General features: G+C 37.6%; 1 protein-coding gene and 2 non-coding genes across 4 annotated transcripts in view; 2 read left to right on the top strand and 1 right to left on the bottom strand.

Annotated features, from left to right (window-relative positions):
• POLA1 (DNA polymerase alpha 1, catalytic subunit) overlaps nt 1-19,896 on the top strand; it is a 303,690-nt gene that overhangs the window by 52,773 nt on the left and 231,021 nt on the right. For both annotated transcript variants that reach the window (XM_044234364.1, XM_044234365.1), the window contains 3 exons: nt 2,687-2,811; nt 8,113-8,262; nt 8,678-8,800. In XM_044234364.1, the coding sequence (XP_044090299.1) occupies nt 2,687-2,811; nt 8,113-8,262; nt 8,678-8,800 (398 nt within the window). The remainder of the gene's footprint in view (nt 1-2,686; nt 2,812-8,112; nt 8,263-8,677; nt 8,801-19,896) is intronic.
• Nucleotides 1,800-1,929, top strand: LOC122897862. Its single transcript, XR_006382692.1, has one exon.
• Nucleotides 6,301-6,407, bottom strand: LOC122897775. The gene has a single exon (XR_006382619.1). It is a non-coding gene; the product is annotated as a U6 spliceosomal RNA (small nuclear RNA).

Here is a 19,896-nt window from a genome sequence, read left to right as displayed (position 1 = left end):
TTTCTTGAGAAAGGCTAGTATCACTTTCCTCTTAGGACCGTCTTTGCTGTGTCCCACAGATTTTGAATGGTTGTGTTTTCATTTTCATTTGTTTCTATGAATTTTTTCAATTCTAATTTAATTTCCTGGTTGACCCATTCATTCTTTAGTAGGATGCTCTTTAGCCTCCATGTATTTGAGTTCTTTCTAACTTTCCTCTTATGATTGGTTCTAGCTTCAGAGTACTGTGGTCTAAAAATATTCAGGAGATGATCCCAGTCTTTTGGTACCAGTTGAGACCTGATTTGTGACCCAGGATATGATCTATTCTGGAGAATGTTCCTTGTGCCCTAGAGAAGAATGTGTATCCAGTTGCTTTGAGATGGAATGTTCTGAGTATATCTGTGATGTCCATCTGGTCCAGTGTGTCATTTAAGGCCTTTATTTCCTTGTTGATCTTTTGCTTGGATGATCTGTCCATTTTAGTGAGGGTGAGTGTTAATGTCCCCTACTACTATTATATTACTATCGATGTGTTTTTTTGATTTTGTTATTAATTGGTTTGTATAGTTGGCTGCTCCCATGTTAGGGGCATAGATATTTAAAATGGTTAGATCTTGTTGGACAGACCCTTTGAGTACGATATAGTGCCTTTCCTCATCTCTTATTATAGTCTTTGGCTTAAAATCTAATTTACCGGATATAAGGATTGCCACCCCAGCTTTCTTTTGATGTCCATTATCATGGTAAATTGTTTTCCACCCCCTCACTTTAAATCTGGAGGTGTCTTTGGGTCTAAAATGAGTTTCTTGCAGACAGCATATTCATGGGTTTTGGTTTTTTATCCATTCTGACACCCTGTGTCTTTTGATTGGGGCATTTAGCCATTTACATTCTGGGTAACTATTGAAAGATATTAATTTAGTGCCATTGTATTGCCTGTAAGGTGACTGTTACTGTGTATGGTGTCTCTTCCTTTCTGGTCTACTACTTTTAGGCTTCCCTCTTTGCTTAGAGGACCCCTGGACCAGTTCATTTGGACAGCAGAGTTCAAGAAAGTACAGACAGTAACCACCAAATTGAACTTTTGAACAGGAGTGTACTCCCCCTTGTCATTAATGACAAAGAAGATGTTTTGTGGTACACAGAGTTAGAAAGGATCTTTTTCTTTTTATCCCTCTTAACTATTTTTAAGGGTACAGTTAAGGAGTGCTAAGTATATTTACATTATTGTACAGGAAAAATGGAATTTTATCAGCTAACTTGAACTCTGTGTCAGAGACGTTTTTGACAAAATGTATTTATTCCTACTTGTTTTGAAACAGATCAATAGTCCTTCGGTATTAGATAGATCTGGGCTTAAATTCTGCCTTTGTGATCTTGGGATTCCTCTTGAACTTTTGTAAGCCTGCCTTTCCTCTTCTGTGAAATAGAGGTAGGAATAATATCTACTCTTTTATTAGTGTAGCACTGTATGTTAACTACACTAGACTTTAAAAAAAAATATTGGGGCATCTGGGTGTCTCATTTGGTTAAGCAACTGCCTTCGGCTCATGTCATGATCCTGGAGTCCTGGGATCGAGTCCCGCATTAGGCTCCCTGCTCAGCGGGGAGTCTGCTTCTTCCTCTGACCCTCTCCCCTCTCATGTTCTTTCTCTCACTCTCTCTCTCAAATAAATAAATAAAATCTTTAAAAAAAATAAAAATAAAAGAGTATTTACCACACAGGGACTTAAGGAACAAAGTGATTGTTTAGTATAGTGCTTGACACAGAGTATGCTATCAGTATTTATTTGTTGTTGTTTTTATGTTCTTAATAGTGGACATTTATTTTTATACAGTTTCTTCTTAAGGTGAAGATAACTCTTTATAAATGTCCTAGAGGAATACAGTAGCTTTCTGTTCACCCTTTGCAAGTGAAAAGGGTGGATCGTTCCACTACTGACATTTATACATATTCACACATCTCTTGTCTGCTTTCAACACCGTTTGTGTACAGGTGAGTGGGCTTCCCATTTTATTCTTGGGAAGTATGGTGGTGGGGCACCTGGGTGGCTCAGTCGTTAAGTGTCCATCTTCAGCTCAGGTCATGATCCCAGGGTGCTGTGCTGAAGCCCCACATCAGGCTCCTTGCTCAGCAGGGAGTCTGCTTCTCCCTCTCCCTCTGCTGATCCCCATGCTGGTATTCCCTCTCTCACTGTCTCTTTTTCTCTCTGTGTCAAATAAATAAATAAAATCTTAAAAAAATGAAAGTATGATGGTAAAATAATACATATCCAACTACTCACTGGTATGGATCACTAAACGTTTTGGGAGTCAAGGTGGCACGGTAGATGGGAGGGAATACTTGCCTGAAGGAGAATTTTACAACACTTCAGACACGAGTATCTGAAGTAATCGATAGGAGAAGGTGTTTGCCCATCATAATGGTGTACTTGGAGACTGCTGTGGAAGGGATCGTTTATTGTAGTTGGTTTCAACGTGAGACACATTGTCTTCTTTCCTCTTTTGTGACTTTTATGGAGTGATAGTTGATGACTTTTTTCCTTTGGTATAAGTTGCTCCTTTTGCTAGTGTATCATTTCTAATGTACTTCATTGTACAGTACTTCTAATGTTGTGTTTTGACAAATCTGCCTTTTTTTTTAACCCCTCTCCCATCTGCTTTTTTTAAAAAGACTTTTTGTAACGTGGCTTTTTTGTTGCAGGTTTTTATGATAAGTTTATTTTGCTCCTGGACTTCAACAGTTTGTATCCTTCCATCATTCAAGAATTCAACATTTGTTTTACAACAGTGCAAAGAGTTGCTTCAGAGGCACAGAAAATTACAGAGGTTTGTATTTATTTGAGGCCTCTTCAAATTGAAATTAAAAGCAGTGCTTAAAGAAGAAAGAGAACCAGAGGGGTTAGTGTTCTAGTTTTTCCTCTTAAGTATATAATTTTTCCTTTCTTAGTGGTCTAAGGGTTAAAAGTGATCAAAAAGGGAGAGGTTGAGTAGATGGAAACTCACAGTGTTTCTATATCTTTTTATTTAACAATTTTATTGAGATGTAATTCACATACATTTCATCCATTTAAAGTACACACTTTAAGGGCTTTTAGTGCAGTCACTGAATTTTCAACCATCACCACAGTCAATTTGAGGGCATTTCCATTATACTTCAAAGAAACCCTACCTTTTAGTTGTACCCTCCTTCTTGTCCCTCCATTCCTCCCAGTCCTTGGCAACCACCAATTTTTCTGCTTCTATAGATCTGTGTGTTTTGGACATTTCTTGTAACTGGAATCATGTTACCTTTTGTGTCTGGCTTATTTCACTTAGCATATTGGTTTTTTTTTTTTCAAAAAATTTTAAAGATTTTATTTATTCATATGACAGAGAGAGATCACAAGTAGGCAGAGAGGCAGGCAGAGAGAAGGGTGGGGGGAAGCAGCCTCCCTGCTGAGCAGAGAGCCCGATGCGGGGCTCGACCCCAGGACCTGGAGATCATGACCCGAGCCGAAGGCAGAGGCTTAGTCCACTGAGCCACCCAGGTGCCCCCACTTTTTGTTTTTTCCAAATTTTTATTTAAGTTCTAGTTAACATATGGTATAATATGGGTTTCAGGAGTAAAATTTAGTTATTCATCACTTACATACAACCTCCGGTGTGCAACACAAGTGCATTCCTTAATACCCATCTAGCCCAGCCCCTGCCCACCTACCTTCCAGCAACCCTAAGTTTGTTGTCTACAGTTAAGAGTCTGTTTTCTGGTTTGCCCCCTTTTCCCCCTATGTTCATCTATTTTGTTTCCTAAATTCCACATATGAGTGAAATCACACGGTATTTGTCTTTCTCTGAGTGACTTACTTCCCTTAGCATAATACACCATAGCTCAATCCACATTGTTGCAAATGGCAAGATTTTAACTTTTCGAGGAACGTCCATACCCTCCATACTGCTTTTCAGAGTAGCTGTAGCACTTTAGCATTACTGTTTTCAAGATTCATCTGTGTTGTAGCAATTATTAGTACTTCATTCTTATTTTTTGCTGAAAGTTCACAGTACAATTCTTTTATTAAGTTTATTCCTAAATATGTCATTCTTTTTTATATTTTAAGTATAACTATTTTCTTTACTTTTGGATTATTCATTGCTAGTGTACTGAAATATAACTGATTTCTGTATTGTGCTGCAACCTTGCTGAAGTCATTTATCACTTCTAGTATGTTTGTGGATTCCTTAGGATTTTTCCTTAGGACTTTCTACATACGGTATCATGTTATCTGCCAATAGAGGTAGTTTTAATTCTTTCTTTGTAATCTGGATGCCTTATATTTCTTCTTTTTTGGGGACTGGGTTGTCCTCTAACTGCCCTGGCTGGAACCTTCAATACAATATTGAATAAAATTGGCAAGAGCAGACACCCTTGTCTTGTTCCTGGTCTTAGGGGGAAAACATCCAGTCTTTATTTCACTATTAAGTATGATGTTAACTAAGGGTTTTCCATAGATTGTATTTATCGGATTGTGGAAGTTCCCTTCTGTTCCTGGTTTGTTGCATGATTTTATCATGAAAGGGTGTTGGATTCTGTCAACCACTTTTTCTTTATATATTGAGATGATCGTGTACTTTTTATCCTTTATTCTTTTAATGTGGTAAATGATACTGATTTTCATGTGTTGAACCAGCCTGTGTTCCTGGGATAAGTTACAATTGGTCTTGGTGTATAATCCTTTTTGAATGCTTCTGGATTCAGTTTGCTAGTATTTTGTTGAAGAGTTTTTCTCTTGTACTCATAAGGGCTTTTGATGGATAGCTATCTTTTCTTGTTTTGTCTTTGCCTGGTTTTGGTATTAGAATAATACTGGCCTCATAGAATGAGCTGGGAAGTGTTCCTTCCTCTTATGGTTTTTTGTTTTTTTTGTTTTTTTTTTTTGGAAAATTTGTGAGGGATTAATGTTAATTCTGCTTTAAATATTTGGTAGAATTCACTAGTGAAATTAACTGGTCATAAGGCTTGTCTTTTTTTTTTTAATTTCCAATTCAATCTTTGTTATAGGTCTATTCAGGTTTTTTATTTTTCCTTGAGTCCATTTTGGTAGTTTGTGTCTTTCTAGGAATTTGTTTAATGTAAGGTTATCTAATTTGTTGGTATAAAATTGTTCAAACTATTCACTTATAACTATTTCTTTAAGATCATTACTAATATCCCTCTTATTCCTGATTTTAGTAATTTGAGTCATTTTTTTTTTATCAGCATAGCTAAAAGTTCGTCAGTTTTGCTGATCTTTACAAAGAACGAACTTTGGTTTTGGTGATTTTTCTCTCTGTCCTAATTTCCATTCTAATCTTTATTACTTTCTTCTTTCTGCTTTCTTGATTTAGTTAAGCTTTATTTTTCTACTTTCGTAAGGTGGAAAGTTAGGTTATTGATTTGAGATCTTTTCTGTTAATATAAATATTTACAGCTATAAATTTCCCTGCAAGGATTATGTTAGTTTCATCCCATTTGTTTTGGTATGTCATTGTACCTTTATTATTAGGCCTCTCTCCCATCAGTCGACCAGTGATGTGACTTCCATCACCATTGCTTAGTTTTGATTTTTCTAGAACTTCATATAAGTGGAGCCATACAGTATGTACTCTTTTGGATTTGGCTTTTTGTTCAGCGTAATGTTTTCAAGATTCATCCATGCTGTTGCATTATTAGCAGTTCTTTCCTTTGTATTGCTGAAAAGTATTCCATACTTTATCTGGTTTCCTGAGATGAGCATTTGGACTTTCAGTGTTATTATTTTTGAAAAGATTTATTTATTTATTTGAGAGAGAGAGAGAGAGAGAGCGAGAGCAAGAGAGCAGGGGGGTAAGGGTAGAGGGAGAGAACCTTCAAGCCAACTCCCTGCTGAGCTCAGCCTGATTCGGGGCTTGATCCCAGGACCCATGAGAGATCATGACCTGAGCTGAAATCAAGTGTGGGACCCTTAACTGACTGAGCCACCCAGGTGTCCTGTTGAGGTTAGCTTTTATTAGTAAAGCTGTGAACATTCTTATTCATGTGTTTTTGTGAACATGTCCTTTCATTTTTGGGGGATAAATACCTAGGGAGGGAATTTGCTGGTTTGTATCAGGAGTGGATGTTTAACCGAAAAGAAACTGCCAAATTATTTTCCTAAGTAGTTATACCGTGTTAAACACCCCCATTAGCCACGACTGTAAGTCATTCCACATCATCTCGAACACTTGCTATTTTTATTCTTTCAAATTTTATATTTTAAATTCTTGTACATTTTGGTCACGCAAGGCTTTGTTACTGATTGTACGCATAAGCAGCCTTTTTAAAAAAATATGGAACACTTCACGAATTTGCATGTCATCCTTGCGCAAGGGCCATGCTAATTTTCTCTGTATCGTTCCAATTTTTGTATATGTGCTGCCAAAGCGAGCACACAAACAGCCTTTTTAAAAGAATGGCTTTGAATTATTTCACATTGATTTAATCTAACCAGTGATTAGTCAACAATTTTATATAGGCCTTAATAACTTAATGTGTGGTTCTTCATACATATATAAGGCTTATATGATTGACTGCTGGTAGATGTGGTTCTCCAACAGTAAAGGATGTAAAGTAATATGTTATCTCTCTGTATTGTTTTTCTCTGTTTCTTTGTACATGTGGCCGAAGATGTCTGTCCTCTTGCTCCTGATTTTACATGTCTTTTAATTCTGACTACATGCTTTGGGAGCTATTTTTCAGCCCCAGTTCTGTCTTCCTAGAAGAGACAATCTTAAAGGCTTGCTTAGGCCGGTGATATACCTGTTCCCATCAGCTGTGACCACAGGAGTGCGTTTACAGATTGCAAATACAGTTGCCAAGGATGGGTCTTTCTGTGGTAGTAGAGGATAATTGTCCAGAGAAGGTATTGGGTAGACATCCCCAAAAGGTAGTGACTACATTGGTTAAATAATATTCATGGGGCTCTGTCCTGCTACTGTGTCAGCCTTGTGATAATTGTCATGATCCAGCCTCCTGAGTCCCACTGTACTGGTTTGTTTAGTTGAGCTCTCCAGTTTGGATTCTGGACATAAAAGAGAATCATTTAAAAGTTGGAGTGGACCTTAAAGGTCACCTAAGAAATACTATACATGTAGCCAGTTTGTAGATTCTGTATAGTCTTCAAAATAGCTAGTGCCACACAGCTAGTGGTGGAAGAGCTGGGCATGGATTGTAAACTTCCTGACTCCAGATCCTTTCAGTTAACTTTTTATCTGACCTCTCTAGCTGTTATAAATAAATTGGAATTGTGTACCAAGATCTCTTTAATAGGTTTGCTATCATCATCTGCTGTATTGGAAAACAATAGGTCCCTGTTACTATTTTAAGATTGTTCATTTGAAAATATTGATCTTTATAAAATCAGATACTTTGTAAAGGCTGGGTTATCAAAAGGCATTGAGTTGATATACTTGAAGGCGAGGCGTTTATTTTTAATTCTGAGCCTTTGAAGGGGGCAAACATGCCTGGCTTTTCACTGTGGCCTGTTAATAGAATTAACAGAGCTTCAGAAAAATGGTCTAATGCTTTCCTTGCTTTTTGCTTCTATAAATTTAGTATAAGAAGACTGCTGGTTACTTTTCGAAAATCAGAAATTTGCTGATTTAGTATTTAGGGTTTTAGTTTTTATTTGTAGAACATTTACAGAAATTGCCACAATTCTCCATAGTTGTAAAAGTTGTATGGCATTTTGCTTGAGAGTACATTTGACTTAAAACTGTAGTTAGGTTGCATTTTTTTAAATCCTAGAGGTGTCAGTGTTTTTATTTTAGAAACAGCTTCTCCAAATATGTTGCTCCCCAATCTTGCTGAAGAGAGGAGTATATATAAAAATTGATCCCTTTAAATGACATCTGCATTAATCAGTAATGAGAGGGGTGGAGATACTGGGAATGAGGCTGCTGGAAGTGGGAGAAGAGGCCATTGTTGACTTGTTCTCCTCTTTTTCTTCTCCCACCCACATATTTTTGACCTATGCTTAAGCAGGAAAGTAGCTTTTCAAGATTTAATCATCACGTAAAGCTCCCACAAAATATTATTTTAGAAATATCTTTTATGATAGTTTGATTTGTCTGAAATTTCTGTTGTGTGTTCATCAGGACGGAGAACAAGAACAGATTCCTGAGCTGCCAGACCCAAACTTAGAAATGGGCATTTTGCCCAGAGAGATCCGGAAGCTGGTAGAGAGGAGAAAACAAGTCAAACAACTAATGAAACAGCAAGACTTAAATCCAGACCTTGTTCTTCAGGTATATCTTTTCACTAAGAGACATCCAAATGACGGTCTCAGCTTTCAGACTTTGATTATCTGGGAATGATTTAAACATGATGCTGTGGGTAATTACATGGGCTTATTTTAAGTTTGTGGGCAGGAAACCATTAAAAAACCATTAGAATGCCTCAGAGTGGAAGATATCTCTGTCTGCAAAGCTGTATCTGAACAAAATCCTTCAGACTTCTGGGAGCTTTGGAATCTGTGTTTACTTGCTTCTAGAAGATCAGGGAATCATGGATCTGGGAGGATGGGTTGAGTGTGTTGACAGGTCTTTTTTTTTTCAGGGATATTGAGGGTTTCTCCTTTTCTTTGGTGATATAAAAATATTTCTAATGTAATGATTAAGCATCTACAAATATTGTTGTCTTTTGTCCTTGTGTGACCTGCAGTATGACATTCGACAGAAGGCTTTGAAGCTCACAGCAAACAGTATGTATGGCTGCCTGGGATTTTCCTACAGCAGATTTTACGCCAAACCACTGGCTGCTTTGGTGACATACAAAGGAAGGGAGGTAAATGTTATAACATCTCTAAAGATGAGTTTATTTTTTAACTATGACCTGTTATAATCTGGGAGAGCCAAGTTTGTTGCCCAGTTATATAGATTCAAATGCCCCTTTCTTAGGACAAATTTGAGACAGATAGTTTTTTAAGTAAGGATGTGTTCATTCATCCATTGAGAGAGAGTATTTATTGAGTTGTCTACTCTATACCAGGCATTGTTATGGGGGTAGAGTGTTGTGTAAGACATAAGGTGCCCCTGCAACATGAGGGTCACATTTTTATGTAGAGCAGGGGGTGTAGAGTGGCATGCAGTGGGGACTTGTGTTGGGGAGAGGGTAGTTTGGGAAAATAGACTGTAAATGAGTGATAAACACAAAAAATAAGAATATGATAGAAGTAAATGCTATTCAGATAATTAAAACAGGGTAGTGGGCTAGTTTAATGTTAAGATGGCTAGTTTAGATTGGTCAGGGAAGGGTTCTTTAGGAGGTGACATGAGTGACATAAGGGAGCTAGTTTGGTTGCTGATTTTATCAGGTTGGAGTGTGAGGGAAAGGAAGATATCGAGGAGGATGCCTCCATTTTAGTCCCACGGCCGGTTAGCTTATGGAGCCATTTACTAAGATGGAGAAATCTGGGAGAGAGGGATTAGGGTTCTTTTTTGGCTTTGAGATTTGTAATAGATCTCTATGCATGTTAAGTAGATAGTTTGATGTAGAAGTCCACAATTCCAGGAATGGATGAGGAGTGAAGTTACGGATTGAGAATTATTGGCTTTAGAAAGATGAGTCGGATACCAAACAGTTTTGAGATACTGTCACTTTGTAAACACTATAAGCTTTACCTGCTTTAACCCCACATGCTTGAATTTTTCTTAACTTGTAAAAGAGTAGTTTTGTTAAATACCGGATTCCATTTCACTCCAGTAAACTATTGATTCCTCTCAGTAGATTTGAGACTACTCAGTCTTAAGGAAGTAGTTCATGGTTATGGGCAGAATATTAATTTTGAGGGTCTGAAGTCAGACCATCTTGCATAGGGGTTGGCAAAACCATGGCCCATGGACTAAATCCAGTCAGCCATCTATTTCTGTGAATACAGTTTTATTGGAACACAGACATACTTATTTATGTTTTGCCTGTGGTTGCTTTTGCATTGCAATAGCAGAATTGAGTAGTCAGGGTCGAGACTTGGATGGCCTGCAAAGCCTAAAATATTAGCCATCTTTCCCATTTCAGGAAACATGTTTCCTGACCCCTCCTTTAGAGTCTAGACCAGCACTGTCTGGTGGAACTTGAGATGGTGAAAATGTTCTCTAGATAATACAGTAGGCCCAAGTAGGTGAGTGAGCACTTGCTGTCTGGCTAGTGTCGACTTGTGGAGGAACTGGATTTTGAGTTTAATTTAATTATAATTAAAATAGATTTTAATTATCCACATGTGGCTAGTGGCTCCTGTATTGGTCAGTGGCAGTCTGGCTGGCATGAAACAAACAGGATGTTCAGAGCCACTCTTCTGTTGACAGCCCTGTCTCACAGACTTGACTTAGGGCACAGTGAGGAAGGGCAAAACATGTATTAAACACCAGCAATATGTGAGAAGCTTCCAGATGAATTTTTTCCTTAAGAATTCATTGGTATGGTTCATAACATTCCCCCTTTTGCAGATAGGGAAGCTAAGACTCAAAGAGGTGAAGTATAGTAAGTAACTGTTTTGAATTGAAATCCATTTTTTCCTGATTGTAAGGCTTCTACTACAGTAGGTTTGTCTGCCCCATCTCACCATGTCTTTCATGACTGTGCTTCTAGCTTTATATTCTACCTCTTAGCCCTTGAAGGACATCTTTTTTGATACTCCTCTCAAGACACAGGCCCTTTTTTACATGGGAAGATACAGGGATTTTAGGGGCTAGTTGAAGTGAGGGAAGGATGTATTCAGTTTCTTAGGCTAAGTTTACTTAAAAATTATTTAAATTTTATTTCTGTGTATGTATCCAGTGGCTTCTGATAGAATACCATCTTATTTTTGTATTAGGAAATGCACTCACTATGCCCCAACTGGGTGATAATACATGGGTTGACTATTGAGATTGGATCAAGGTTACTCTTAAGTTTCTCACGAGAGGCAATAGTTGACAATTTACTCCCTTGGAGAGTGCCTCTTGCTGTTGGGAAATCCCTGTTGTTACATTTTCTGCATTGGCTCAGAAATCCACAAGCTTAAAAGGGCACTGTTGATAATGATAAGCCCCAAATTTGTCCAGCGATCTCCCCGACTCCCCTAATCCATTGTATTTTAAGGGCAGTATTTTTGTTTAGCTTGATCTGTAATAGGGTCTTTAAACTCGATTTTTATTTTTCCTGTTGTATAAAATATAGCAGTAACAAATCTTAATAAACTGTAAAAAAATCCCCTCTGCTCTCTACTGAAAAGCAAAGAGTTTCAAACAAATATAGAAGTAATCGTATGTGATTTAAATTTTTGGTTTCTCATTTCCCCCTTGTCTCTTTCCCCTTTGCTCCTTCTCACAAATAAAAAAAATATAACAAATGCGGAAAGTCAGCCTTGAAAGTAATGTGAGGTTAATGAGAAATAATAATTACACAGTTGCTCCCTGGAAATCTTTTCTAGAAGAAGATTCAAAGCCACCTACAGAAATTATTTCCTAAAATAAAACTGATTGTTAAAGTATTGGTGATAATTATTAGCACAGGTGGATAGAAATATTCTCTGTGGTAGTTGATCTTTGGGTTTACTAGCATTTTCCATATATACTATTAGGCCTTTGTGATTTCAGACGTTTCTTGATTATTAAAGAGATAGGAGGGGTGAAGTATAAAATGAGAGTCAGTTGGCTGAAATTTGGAATACCTTTGTAACTGATCACAGTTGTCTTTTTTGTAAGAAGATGGAATGGACAAAATAATTCAGTAACCTGAAGATCTTAGAAGTTCTTTGCTTTTCAAGTTGTTGTAGGATCAATTAGATTAAGGTTCAAGTGGCAATGAATGAGAAGGAGATGTGGTAGCATGTCATCTGAAAAGATTATAAAATTTTACATTTGAATATGGATTAATACACAGTCTGGGGAGGCTGTAAGCCCCACTCCCTTCTTGTTTTTAAGTCTATTTTGTGTGTGCTCAGTTTTGTTGGAATCACGCAGTTTTGGCTCTGGTGACCTAATAATTTCTGTAATCAAATGTATTATGGCTGCTAGAGTACTCAGGGTAATTACTAATTGTACTTTCATAAACAGGTTTATAATAAAAATGCTAATAGTTGTGTCAAATGGACATCAATATTGTCTTTTCCCAGGTGTGATCTTTTCACACTTTAAGCTCTTCTATGATTTTTAATTGCTCGGTGGTAGAGGAATTAGTTAATGGTTAAAGAATTGTATGAGAGACCTCATAGCGTGCAAGTTATTTAAAAATAATGAAGTCAGTGTTTCCAGAGAAGTAATATAGAAACTTAAGTTTATAGACAGTCAAAAGTGAATCAGTATAAATATCGCCTGTACTTGTGTTTGTTTTCAATGAATGTATAGAGAGACCAAAAAAGATGCTAGGCAAGTTGATAGCACTACGTGGACTTAGATTTTAAACCACCCAGACAACGGATTGGGTTGTCAAGTGACTGGTGTAGTAATTGAAGTGATTGTTCACTAGATGGCGATAGACACCCTGAGATCATTAATCAATTAAGGGTTTTATTCTCTGAACAATAGTGAAGGCCATTTAGTGACAGAAATCTGTCCAAATTTTTGACTTTGATTAATTTTGAAACTGTTAAAGGCTAACACTGGACCAAAGGATTGTAATAGTCTAATCTGTTCAGTGTTAAATATGATTATTTTCTTGAACAAAGTTTTTATTGATAAGAACAATCACTGAATGTGTCATAGCAAGCAAATTCTTCTATCACATAGCTAAATTCATATATCTGACTATGAAACTACAGTGCATGACTTGGTCACAGTATCAGGCTAACTGAAAGAGAATTGAAATGATTCTGATAGATAATTTGGATTTTTTATAAAGGGATTTTAAACTTAGTCTTTACTGATAAGCATACTTATTGCATAATCCTCAGTGTAATGGTAATATTTGTCTTTATGGAATAATTAGTACTGCAGTCTGTTATTTCTGTGCTCTTGATAAAATGATTTTTGGCCTGGATTTCTGGTTGTGTTTTAAAGTGAACGTATGCTCTCTTATTTGTGTGTAGAGCCCATGTGTTGTTAGTTTCTCACCCTGCAGGCTGACATGAGTCTTTGCCAACCAGTTGTAGACTGCCTAGCTTTCATTGGTGTTCAGAGCTGAAACTTGTGCACTTAGAAAATGTATCCAAATCATTGCATGAAAATATTGCAGTCTGGGCAGGCCTTCCTGGGAATTTTTTGGCATTGTGCTAGCACCTGTCAGAAGCCCTTCAGAATGGGCCCAAGAGGAGCCTCTGCTGGTGTCCGTGGTGAAAGAGAATGAATGCATATGGAGAATCTTATAATTAAGTGCTAAGGGAGACTTTCATCTTTATCTGGAAATAAGAGAAAATTTTACTTTTCCAGTCTTTTTTCTTAGAAAGCATAGTTTTTAAAAGATAATTAAAAGCAGCAAATTACTATAGAGATATCTAAAGACTGGTTCCCCGTACCCTCTCTCATTTCTTTCTCTTCCTCAAAGGTAACTGCTCTCTCGGGGTTCATATTGTGCTTTTTGCCTATGGTTTTTTGCTTTTACAACAACTGATTATCTCTTCCTGTGGTATATTAGAAGTTTTTACCATGTATGTGTCATGCTATACATATTTCTTTGCTGAAAAAAAAAGCAGAGGAGGAAAAGTAGGGGGAAAACCCTAGTTTATATTCTACTTTTTAAGGATATCCATGTTGGTGCATTTTTAGATTTGACTTACTGATATTACCTCTTGTGTAATATTTCAGTGAATCAGTAGAGCACAGGGAATTTTTTGTTCTCCTATTGTCCACGTTTTTAGGTTTCCAAGTATTCCCTGTATTTTTTTCCCTAGATAAATAGTGCTACAGTATAGTGTCACATGTGTAAGAGTTTCTCTCCTATATTACCAAGAGTGGAATTTGCACACCCACAAGCACTCTGACATTTTATTGATAACAGCAATCATTTAATTTATCACAGCAAGCTAATTCTTTTCAAATAGCCAAATTCATATCTGTGTCTGTAGGACCATCAGACTTGACTCCCTCAGCCATGGTATCTGAGGTTAATCTGAAGAGAATTGGAAATGATTTCTTTTTATTTTATTTATTTATTTGATAGATCATAAGTAGGCAGAGAGGCAGGCAGAGAGAGAGGAACGGGGAAGCAGGCTCCCTGCTGAGCAGAGAGCCCGGATGTGGGACTTGATCCCAGGACCCTGAGATCATGACCTGAGTCGAAGGCAGAGGCTTTAACCCACCTCACCACCCAGGCACCCCTGGAAATGACTTTGACATGCAGTTTTGCCTCTTCGAATTTGTTGTTTCTTTTGAGGGATTTTAAGCTCACCATAAACTTGTAAACATACTCCTTGTGTAATCCTTAGTGTTTCATATCCTTGCTAGCCCTTGTTTTTCTCAGAATTTGTAGTTTTCGCCAGATGAGTCTGAAATGGTATCTCATAGTGCTTTTAATTTGCGTTTCCAGAGTACTAGTTAAGTTGAGCAGCTTTTCATTTGTTTGAACTCTTAAGTTCTCGTGCCTGATTTGCCTATATGTATATATGTACCCCCTTTCTTTGGGTCCTATGTCTCTTGCTATTTCTTCTTAGATTTTCAAAGGCTAATCCTTGTTTGGTCATTTGTGTTGCAAATATTTTTTAGTCTCTGGCTTTTCCTTTAACTTTATTTGTGGTCTTTGATTTTTTTTATTTTAATGGCATATAATTTGATTTTTCTTTTCTTAAGAAATCTTTTCCCTCCTCCAGTGATGCAGAGTGCCTAGCTTTCAGTTTTTTTTTTATTTAGATCTTTAATCCTTCTGGAAATTATTTTTTAGGGATGCTATAAGTTAGGAACCTAATTGTATTTATTTGTGCTTCCTTATGGAGTTGTTGAACCTGTTCCTCTATTCTAGAGATCAGCAGCTGTGACCCATGGGCTAACTCTGATCCACTGCTTGTTTTTTGTAAATAACATTTTATTGGGCCTGCATTGGCGTTAAGCACAGCAGAATTGAGTAGCTGCCACAGAAACTAATGCCCTACAAAGCTTAAAATACACACTTTATGGTCTTTTACAGAAAAAAAGTTTGTGAACCGCTGGTCCAAAAGAGAGTCATGAATAATAGGAAAGTCACTCTCCTTTCTAACACTCTCAGTCATAGTAGATGAAAATAGAGGCGATTATAGTAAGGTAGTAAAAAGGAAGGAAAATGATCTTTTGGACATATAGAATGTTTAAAGTTCTCTTTGGCTTAGATTTTCTTTCATAGGAGAACTTCTGTCAATCCAAGTGGAATGCAGGAGAGGTCTGTGAATTCTCTGAGGTTGTATGCAACATTTTGTGTGTCTTTGTACGTGTGTGCACATTTTGTGGGGAGAGGGTTGATGACATTTGAGAGTTCTCAAAGGGGAATCTGATGCCAAGAAGATGAAGAACTGCTGGTTTTCAACATTTCTTTCCTGCCTTCTTCTGTAGGTTGAAGGGAAACTTTTGCCCTAAAAATGTATGCTTTTGTCACCTAAAACATGGCATTGTGAAGAATTTTCTTGCCAGACCAGAGCCATGGAAACTGGGCGGTGGGGGGTAGGGGGATAGGTAGGAGAGAAGGGTTCTACTTCTTTCTCCAGAATTCTCATAGCTACAGTTAAGACTACTTTTAACTTCAGCTGATCTAATAACATTTTGATTTCTTTAATAAAAGAAAAGAATTTCTTTTAAGGCTGAGATGAAGGTTTAATATATTTTGGCAGAATATATTTTATGTTAAAAAGAAGCAATATCCTTTTTCAGTGATTACAGACTTTCCCTTTTGAATTTGTTTACATTATAAAATTCTAAGTCAGAGACACTTTTTATTCCCTTTTTATTGTATTTCAGGGGGGCTTGGGTTCTAAATTCTTTGCAGTTTTTCAAAACTGATAACACTATTCAGCGTCATTAATTCACACTAATTCAGAATCTGTGGTGATTCAAATGGAATGAGTTGAGATTCTTCATAGAATAAGTTAATACTTATTTTGGAGCCTCAGTTCTTTTCATATACCCTTAAATTCTGTAAAAACACCTGTTTCTGGTCAAGTAAGTAGCATCTTAACTGCAGATCTTTTATATGGATGAACTTTGAGTAGTTAACATCAACATTTGCTTGTTCATTTCTCTGTATCCTTTCTGAAAGTCAGTGGAAGTAGTGTTGGTAAATGTAAGAATAAGCACTAATTTGGCAATAACCCATGGAAGGCTGGTCTGAATTATGATAACATAGACATTCAGTAATTTTGAGAGAAATGCTATTACAAGAGATTTCAAGTATATAGAATAATTCATACTTTACTAACACATTGTTGCAATTATCAAATAAATAAGTGGGTTACATTTACGCCTGGTTTGAATTTAATACTTGAAAACACTGGCATATACTATTTCTTTCAAAATAGCCAAAACTTTAGACTTTCTGTTTGAATCTTAGTATAATTGACGCACAATGTTATGTTAGTTTCTGGTGTACAACATAGTGATTTCACAGTTTATATTTTATGCTGTGCTCACCACAAGTGTAGCTCCCAGTGTCACGACAGGAAGGCACGGGTATAATAGGTAGAGCATAGGGAATACGGTCAGTGCTATTGTAATAGCGCTGTATGATGACAGATGGTAACAGAACTTTAGACTTCTAAAAATAAATTCAGAATGCCTATATCCTTCTTTCTTAGTAGTTGGAAACTAGTACCTCCAAAAGGCCTGGACATCCACCTGTGTGTACTCTTATGGTGCCAAACATCAGAAGGTATGTGTAGGTTTAGGAGGACAGAAGGCGGTTGATGTTAGAGGTAGCTGGGAAGAGGGTTAAGACCTGCCTGTGGAACAGGCTGGGGTCTGTGAGCATAAGAGGACAAAGCTTCAACAAGGAGATACCAGTGGACTTTGTTCTTTATCGCATTTACATTGCCTGAGGTTTTGGGATGGTTACCTCATCTTTGTCTTACGTGTGCTTTGGAGAATCCAAGGAAGGCCCTGTTCATGCCGATCCTACGAGTGTTTGTCAAGAAGCAGCGCCCCGCCCCCTTCTCCTCACACATTGGCTACATCCCACCTCCGGGTACCAGCGGGGATAACAGGTGGTCCCGGGGCTGTGTGGGCTGGCCTCTCCCATCTTTTAGAATCTTCTCAGTACTAACCTGAAAAGTGCCAGGGTTTGTTTATTTTTTTAAGGAAGGTTGAGCTTCCTTAGTCTCATTGTGAATTAACGCCTTTTTAAAAAACTTACACATTGCGTGTTTTACTACTAGATTTCAGAATAGGTCTGCATAAATTAGTATGATTACTTAAAATTTTTCTTTTACTAGCAAATAAAGCAAAAACCTACAGCCTTCCATGATTTCTCTATTCTTCAGTCTACACTTCCCTTCAGTTCGTGAGGGATCACTGTCTGTATGTTTTGATGTTCCACCTAGCACCTAACCCTATGCCCGACAAAGTGGGTGCTGGTTTGCTGTGACTCTCGGATCGTACTGGGGTAGTAGTGTCTGCAGTTGGGGGTCGGTGGTTGTGGAGGAGATGTACTTTTGAAAATAAGATCTTGATATTTAAGCCTATTTTGAGTTTACAAGAATGGCTTGGATACTCAGAATAGGAAAAAGGGTACTTGGTACTTTTTTACTAGGCACTCTTATTTGAGAAGGTGCGGATGGTATTTTCATCTATTAAGTTTTACCTGTTTAATTACTGAAACCACCGGGGATGTGGCTAAGGATGAAGAGATCAATGCTATAGGATTGACGTTGTGTGGCTCTCCTGATCTCTGCTGAGACAGAGAGAGTTTCTTAACTCTAACTTGACTCATGTAAACGAGTCCTGGAAATCTCCTTTCTTCCCCAGCCCTCACCAGAAACAGCGACTTTCTTCTAAGCAAAACGCAGTCCCGTTTCTACATATGTGAACATTTTATATAAACCTGTTTTGGTATATGTTTCTTTTTCACAAGTTGCGTGTTATTTGACAGGTGTTCTAAAGCTCCGTGCTTTGGCACAGAACCAAGATGACAGAGCAGTAATGATTTCGAAAGTGCCATTCCCTCCTTGTTAAGAGACAAAAAGGAAAGTGTGAAGTTATTAACCACTATTCACCAGTGGCGTAGAAATTGACGTAAGGTTTAATTGTCTGGTTCTACAGTCAGTCTGCGTAGGTAATTTCCTGGATAATACTACTCTTAAGGAAAGGGGAAAATACTGTATAACTTTATTTTTTTCTCCCACATCCTTTCTCCCTCCTCTTTTCACAAATTGCAGATATCTATGGATTAAAGGAAAGGATCACTGCTAACCGAAATATTGATCTTTTCTCCAGTTGGCCCTTTCCTCATCTGCCCAGGTAATAGATTTATGGGTGACAAGGTCGCGCTTGGCAGTCTTGCAGGTTTCCCATCCCCCAGATGGTTCAGCTGCCCCAGTGTTTGAACCTGATGGTGTACAAGATGTCACCGCACAGCCTCCTTGCCTGAGCCGTGCTGGGTACATTTATTGCTAATTGGAAGAACCTGCTTTCAGCAGCCTGTACCGTCTGGTGGCTTGAGCATACTTTTCACAGCCGTACAGTCAGACCCTTTAGAGACACTTCCATCTGAAATTTAAAAACAAAACAAGCTGGTTGGGTTTTTTTTTTTTTTTTTTTTTGTAGCTCAGGCTTGGTTAACTGAGGGAAGACTAATAGAATTAGTGCCTTCTGTTTGTCTTTCATCCTTTCAGTAGTCAGTGTGAGCCTGTGTCAATTTGCCATATTGTAAATACTGTGTTAAATTACAGTGAGCTGAGTTTGGTAAGTTGTGGGAGTTTGGGAAGGCGGGGAGAAGAATGGCTTTATGTATGTGTTTGTGTTGAGAAGCTGTTTGATTTTAAGCCAGGGATTCCTGAGCCCTGTGGTCATCGTTTTAGAGATCTTGGACCTACTTTGAAATTTAGTGCCAGTGTCGGGTTGTACGCCTGTTCTTGGATCATTTTTGTTACTAAATTTTTCATTGAATTTATTTATGTCCCTTTTAAACTTGAATGTATTGGAGTCTCAGAAAAATTTTAAAAATTTCTATGAAAATTCCCTCGTTCTTAAAAAGCAAAATGAAATACAAAGTAACTGAAGTCTCTACTTGCATTTTGAAAAGAACAACAAAGCATGAATGATTTCCAGAAATGGTTTTTGTGTGGTGTCTGGAATTACTAATTCTTCTTTACACATTTACACATTAGTTTTCTACTACCTATTTTTATTGGCACTATTATTTCACATTGAAAAAAACTTGTGGCTAAATTTTGAGGCCAGGGATGAGATTTCTTCCCATAGGGCTAGGAGTCGAGTGGGATGGGAATGTAACAGAGATACTAGGTTTTGGTCATAATTTGGAGTGTCAGACATTTGACTATATTTGTTTCAGGGGCTTTTTGCTCCTGCTGACTTAACCACAGACTATATTTTCAGCCCTGTGCAGGAGGGAGGAGGAGGGTTGGGGAGGGGGCACTTAGGGAAAGGGATAAGCTCATGGGCTATTAATAATGTGCATTGTTCTTAAGGCCACATGTAATATTTCTGTGTACTGGCCAACAGGGTAGGGTGTACGTTCTATTTAAGTTGGACTGCCTGGCATGGTGCGATAGACAGCTGATAATTGTATTACAGGGATAATTCGTGTATTTCTTTCTCAATGATGTCCTGAGGGGGCAGGAAAAATAACTTGTTTATGGAAGATTGGCTTAGAGTGGGTGAATATATTTAATTCAATTACTGATTCTTGCCTCATAGCCAGAAATTCTTCAAATAATATTTGCTGAGTGTGTACCATGGAGGGAAATGGAGACAAATGACATTGCTTGTGACCTGCAGGCTTGAGACGAAAGCCTTAGGTAATGATTCCAGTAAAGCTAGAGCTAGAGCTTAGGA

Source organism: Neovison vison, chromosome X (genome assembly GCF_020171115.1).
Source record: "Neovison vison isolate M4711 chromosome X, ASM_NN_V1, whole genome shotgun sequence".
Taxonomy (NCBI): domain Eukaryota; kingdom Metazoa; phylum Chordata; class Mammalia; order Carnivora; family Mustelidae; genus Neogale; species Neogale vison.
This window is presented reverse-complemented; position numbering and strand designations above follow the sequence as displayed.